This window comes from Nicotiana attenuata, chromosome 6 (assembly GCF_001879085.1).
Source record: "Nicotiana attenuata strain UT chromosome 6, NIATTr2, whole genome shotgun sequence".
Classification (NCBI taxonomy): Eukaryota; Viridiplantae; Streptophyta; class Magnoliopsida; order Solanales; family Solanaceae; genus Nicotiana; species Nicotiana attenuata.
The window spans coordinates 7,862,394-7,868,846 of record NC_031994.1 but is presented as its reverse complement, the minus strand read 5'-3'; the positions used below and the strand labels follow the sequence as shown (position 1 = coordinate 7,868,846).

General features: G+C 37.0%; 1 protein-coding gene across 2 annotated transcripts; it reads right to left on the bottom strand.

Moving 5' to 3' along the window:
• On the bottom strand, positions 473 to 6,073 carry LOC109226577 (mediator of RNA polymerase II transcription subunit 20a-like). 2 transcript variants are annotated; one of them, XM_019391378.1, is made up of 6 exons: positions 5,874 to 6,073; positions 4,686 to 4,814; positions 4,442 to 4,584; positions 3,056 to 3,237; positions 2,214 to 2,303; positions 473 to 816 (listed from the first exon to the last, which is right to left on the bottom strand). In XM_019391378.1, exons 2-6 carry the CDS (start codon positions 4,697 to 4,699, stop codon positions 574 to 576), a joined length of 672 nt encoding a protein of 223 aa, XP_019246923.1. In that variant the 5' UTR covers positions 4,700 to 4,814; positions 5,874 to 6,073; the 3' UTR covers positions 473 to 573. The 2 variants fall into 2 exon arrangements, with proteins under 2 accessions (XP_019246923.1, XP_019246924.1); XM_019391379.1 differs by having other exon boundaries at positions 3,056 to 3,234.

Genomic DNA, 6,453 nt, shown 5'->3' with positions numbered 1-6,453 from the left:
CTGCCTCATGACAACACTCTTGTTGTCAAGTCGAGCTCAATTGACGGAGGTCTAACACCTAGGTACAAGCCTACACGAAGGCAAACACAAACGTTCAACTTAATTGTATCGGTTACACAAATTGTTGACATTCTTAAAATAATACGCTCTTACATGATCAATAGGTGTCCTGGCTAAAGAGATTCTTCTCCCTAATTATTCACTCACACCCGATGTTTGATACAAACATGTTATATTTATTAATTTGGTACAAACATTAAGCATGAAAAATGATCACTGAGTTTGGTTGCTGTACCTCACATCATATCGCCTTTTCAAGATATTCTAGGAAGACGCCGCGTGACATTAGGCCTATGGTGATGGAGTTTGAAAAATTTTCTTTCCATCTGTGGTACAATCCTGGATATCAGTTATGTGTTTAAAGTCGGTTTTCAATGTAAGGCAGTAGTAGCAGTATCATAATGAACTAGTGTTTGAAGCTAAAGGAAAATCATTGCTTTATCTTTTTGTATTGAGAATATAACAGGTACAGGGCTAAAATCTTATATTGTCAGCAGAATTTTATGCTACAACCTAATTTCTCACAGCTTGTGCTGATTGAGCTGTAGCTATCATTTGAGCCATAATGCTAGCATACTGTACAGCTGTGTGCTGTGAAGTATATTCATCAGAGAGTCCAAACTCTGAAAAATTCGGTTCAATGTGCACGAAATGACCTGGTAATGATCTTTTCGCAAGAGCTTCCTGCCATATGTCAAAGAATTCACCCATAATCTGGTGTGATTTCTCCCATGAGGAAATTGGAAGATATTCCATCTACAAAAGAAAAGGAAAAAAACAACTTGTGAGGCCATCATGCTCATAACATAAAAACTGCTCGGAATTTATGAACTAATGTCGCAATGCAAAGACAAGGCGGAGAAAAGCACTGGAAAGTTAAGAACATCCGCTTTACGCATGCTACAATCAGAAGAAAGACAGAGGGGAGATCATGCTGAAGATAACGGGAGGAGAGGAAAAGAAAAGAACGTCCATTGTATATTTGATATTTATAGTAATATTCTTCATGTCTACATTCATTGCCTTATCTTCTCTTTCCTCATCTCCTAATTCTACCTAAAATAGAACCAACCGGAGACAACCTACTAGTGGGCTATTTGGAATCCATTTACTATTTAAGTACATGCAGCCAATTCATCAATAATCAGGTTCAAAGTGAAGTGTGACATGAAGTTCTGTTCCTAAAACAGAAAAGGCCTAAAAATGTCACTCAACTTTCAGAAATGGTTATGCCATCCGTTAAAAAAATGCTCATTTCATGCCACTGCCGTTAAAGAAATGGCCCATCCATGCCATTATTGACTAACGGCAGTGGCATGGATGGGCCAAATAAAAATTGAGCCGTTAGTCAATAATGGCATGGATGGGCCATTTCTTTAACGGCAGTGGCATGGAAATAGCAATTTTTTAACGGATGGCATGGATAAACCATTTCTGAAAGTTGAGTGGCATTTTTAGGCCTTTTCCGTTCCTAAAATTATACACCCAGAAAAGTTCACCATCCTTCTTTCTTTGTACTATAAGGTAGACCATCTTCTCAGACTAGCTTTCCTTTTCTTTTTTTTTTTTTTGTCAAACATCAAATGATATCCATCTAACAGTGCATACAGATAAGATAGTCATTATCTTACATCAGCATTTCGAGAACCTTAATAGAGATAAGATCAACAAGATAGTCCCCACACAGCATCACGTATCCCCAGAGACACCAACAACTATTGACTTGATTCAATCCATTCCATTGTACTTACTTTTAATGCGATAAAAATTAGGACTCAAACTCCTTCAGCCAGCACTATTGAAGTAACAACAACAACAAACCCAGTATAGTCCTACAAGTGGGGTCTGGGGAGGATAGATAGTACGCAGACCTTACCCCTACAGGTAGAGAGGCTGTCTCCACTCTCCATAAGCCAGCACTATTGAAGTCTCAAGTGAAAATATGTTTATGTGTCCATGTTTTAGCATTAAGTAAAGGACAGCACATAACAAGCATGTAGTAATTATTTTAGGAAAGCCAATAAATCAATTCCTCTCCATGCAGAATAACAAGCATAATAGACCACAGAAATCCTACATAGCTATGTTCCGGAGAAGGCTTAACCACATAACAAGCATTCAACAGAGAATAAATATCTAAAGCTATTTAATACCTCCATAACTATTCCCCTCAAGCTCTCAGAGTGGATTGGAACAACTTTGCCCACTCGCAGCTGGAAGTCACCAAGTTGATATTGAAACCCCTACGTAAGTCAAATATTTTAATGAGTATTATGAAGTAGTGCTAAGTAAGTCCATTTTTAGAATTCTGGAGGATAAATCAAAGTAAGTACGGAAAATTATCTTCAAAGAAGCACCATAGAGAACAGACAACCGTCAACAGCAACATATACAAGCTTGGCTAGTTCAAAAATGAGTCCTGTTTGAAATAGTATAGCTGGCCAATGGCCACCCAACTGGATAACACAATTCTTTAAACTTTGTTAGGCTAAATACATAGACACCTAAACTTGTCAGGATTTGAAATTTAGACACTTAATAAGCTCATGACCTATTAAGCGTTTTATCTCTATTCAAACTGTACCTATTAGACACAGATGTGTTGAAACAGTCAAGAAAATACACGTGTGTTTCACATGCTGGTGACGCAGCAAAGAAGCCACTGAGAGAATAGTTCAGGTGTCTAAGGGCAAGTTCAAGGGCCCACATATGTATTCAGCCATCATCGTGAAGTTCTTCAACCTTCACTTTAGTTAGGTAAATAATTTTATTAAATTGGGGTAGTTCTTCAATCTACACAAATAATTGAAGCACAATATATGCGGATAATATCACTTAGGGACATTTAAATTTACAAAGCCAAGCCTGTGGATGGGCTAGATAAGTTAATCATCCTCCTGCAGTAAGAGCAACAACATATACCCGATATATTCCCGCAAGTGGGGTCTGGGGCCTGCACTAAGAACAACAATTTGCAAATATCCGTAATACAAACCTCAAAATTAAGTGCAACCCTTGTTTTGTAAGACTGCAACTTCTCCATTATCGTCTGAATTGATGACTCTGCTTCCAAGATCAACCGTTGCCCTCTAATTACAAAATAATACTTGTTGGGCTGTTCTTGAAGCGAAATACCCAAAAAATCACGGGGAAACTCCAATGCATTTGCTTGTTCTACTAAGAGAGGAAAAAGAAGTCACTCCACAATCAAATCTCTTATAGAGGTGCAAAAGTACTCACAAAAATGACAGCAAGGTTGCCCCCGGGGATTTGGCCTAGTGATACGAGGAGGGCAACATGTGATGTGTAAGTTAGACATACATCATGGATTCAAAGCCTGCCGCAGGAAAAAACTAGGTATTTAAGTGGGAAAATGTAGAGGGGTGGGCCCATTATACATCGAGTTCCAAACCATGCACCACTGCCCTCGGGAAATTTCTCGTTTATAAAAGAAAATGATATGCAAGGTTGAAGCAGGTTCACATGTGCACAATATATGCACTATCAAGCCTAACTACCCTGAGAATCAATAGCTTAAACTTATCGCTAACATATATGTCAATGCTTGTGTGCATCTGTTATATATTGCCTAAAAGGACCACTCTTTTTTTCCCAAAGTACAAGTTTTCAGCCTTACCAAAGGCTGCACAATGAGAGCCCTATATTTTCATTCTCAATCTTTTACCCTATAAATCTTTACATCCTCACCCTAACATTTCATTTTCAATTTTTTACACTGTAAATCTTCACATCCTCTTGCCCCCTCCCATTTTATCTTTGTAAAATTCTTCTTAGCCATGCTCCTATGCGAGTATAACACACTTCCAAAAGGCTGCCTTACAGAAGAGGAACAATCCATCAGTCAATTAACTAGACAGTTAGTGTCAGCTAGATCTCCTCCAAATCATTCAATGCTACTTCGATTAATTTCTTACAGAAGAGTAAACCTACCTATAAATCCAAACTTTTTAATGCATCCAGAGGGGGAAAATCACCCTTTTATAGTAAATCACAGGTTGGTACATGAATAAAATTTTACCTTATCGCAAATATAAAAAAGCAAAGATTCTTCATAACCATTCTGCTCTATGCGGACCAAAATTTCCAAAGCTACTTTGCTTATAAATAATTTACCTTACTGAAGATAAAAACCTACCTAAAAATCCAATCATTGTGTGTGTGTGGTAGGGGGGGGGGGGGGGGAGCCCTCATTTATAGTAAATCACAGATATCAACAAAATATGCTTAAAAACCAATCTTTTTAATGAATTCAGAGGGAAAAAATCACCCTATATTGTAAAACACAGGTGTAAACAAAAAATGCAAAGATAATACTAGTATTTATTAAATAGATTACATGGTTAATTATGTAATGATATACCTCGGAGCATGGGTTTGTAGAAGCTAAGAGTAGCTTTCCACCTTCCTTCTTTAACGCCATTTATACTCTCAACACACTGAGATACTTCTGTTAGTATTTGAGTGTTGACTGTTGTGCCTGCATTTGGCTGCCAGTGTAAAACCCTAGGGACAGACAAAGTAACACAGTGTACACATAAATATAAGCAAATGCACCAAAATCTATAGAAAATGTTACTTCTTTTGTAAAAATCAAGAATCATTACCATTTGATTGGCATATTGTTGATTGCAAAAACAAGCTGGAGAAAATTACACCCCAAAACCCCTTAGCCCTTTGGATCTTCTTGGAGGAAAGAATGAAGGGATGTTTTTCCCAAAGTGTGCGCTTGTTGGCTGCAAAATTCCAGGAATATGTAGTTTTTGTGAGAATACCAAAGCAAAACTCATACATGGAACGCGACTTTCATGCATCCTAAGTTAACCGACATAAAGAGCCGTCAAGGAGTGGCATTAGCACAAATTGCATTCTTCAAATGAGTTTTGTAAAACTCAATGCTGGAATGCACCTTATGAAGCTCAATTAGAATTCGCAATTTTTAAGTCTTGCTGGTGAATGTGTTTTGCTCTTTCCAGATTCTGACGAACCATATAGCAGAGAATATTAGTACTCTAAGTGCAGTTGAAAATTGCGATTAACTGAAACACATTCAAGACTTGCGATTTATCTTGTTAGATTCCTGACATGCGGAGAATATTTGTACTATAGAGTATAAGACTATTTGTACTAAAATTGTGACTATGTGAACTTGAGGATTAATGCACTGGAAATTTTTTTTGCTACAGACACTTCGTCATTTCATGACAGGGCAGCTGATATTCCTTTACTTATCAATTCTCAATGGGTTTCACTCAATTGCTAACAGGAACACATGGACAGACATTTGATGAATTTTCAATTGCCAACATTGGTGCTAAACCCAATGACAATTGACAGCCACAATATTCCATTCTTGACAAAAGCTGCGCTACACAAAGAGTACTATAAGGCGACATGTGAATCGGAGAAATGCGGGAATATATGGGTCGAGGAGACCAAATTCAAAACAGTTGAAAGGCCAATTTTTTGATAGCAAAGACCAAATGAAACGGGCCATAAAAATGTGAAATGTTTATAGAAACAAAGAGTGCTAATTCGAGTGAGGAAATTTAACTTTTTGAACAAAATACAAACTCAAAAACCACAAGATAATGCAAATTCAAAACAACTATTAACACCACAAGATCATAATCAACAGAAGGGAGCTCGGATTTTGAAAAGAGAAAAAAATGGAAGCTTTCGAAACTCAAATTGAGCAAAATCTATATATTTTTTAAAAGGGAAACCTTGTTACATATCAATGCTCAAAATTAAAAAACTATACCTAGAATTAATGGATTGTTTATGGAAATTACCTAACAATCAGAGATTTTGAGTAGGGCGAAGCAGCGAAGGAACTGAAGGTTGAATATAGGTTATCTTTGAGCCCGCATTACTTCATTCGCCGTCGAAAATGGCGGAGGAATACATCGGAGGGGGCGGCGAAGGGTTCTGATCGTGGAGGAAAATTGTTTGCCAAAACCCGTTTGTATGACACAAGACGCATTAAATCTACGCGACTTACAAATCGCAAATAGCAACTTGCAAGTCCCATTCAGGAAAAAATGCCTTTCTGGAATTGGCCAGTCAAAGTACATATTTTAGCCTTTTAGGAAAAATTTCGAATTTGAAAATACTTGTATGAAAAAGCAAATGCCCTGCTCAATTGTTTTTCCCTTTAAAAGATTACATTAATATTAATATTAAATATGCTTTATAATTGCATAGTGGTACTTTTCTAGTAATTTTAGTTTCGTAATTCAGGGAAGTCTTGTACACAAGTAACAAAAGAGGGAGGTGAATTAAAGTACAACAAATTCAAATCTTGTTATAACTAGAGATATTTGGCAAACGTATGAAAAATTATAATTATAATAACACATGTTTGAAGCATTC

Excerpts from the sequence above, each read along its gene's own strand:
- LOC109226577 (XM_019391378.1), bottom strand. Across the intron at positions 3,238-4,441 it reads CTACAAACCCATGCTCCGAG|TAGAACAAGCAAATGCATTG; the intron begins GTATATCATTAC and ends TTCCTCTCTTAG. Across the intron at positions 2,304-3,055 it reads GGGTTGCACTTAATTTTGAG|GGGTTTCAATATCAACTTGG; the intron begins GTTTGTATTACG and ends TGACTTACGTAG.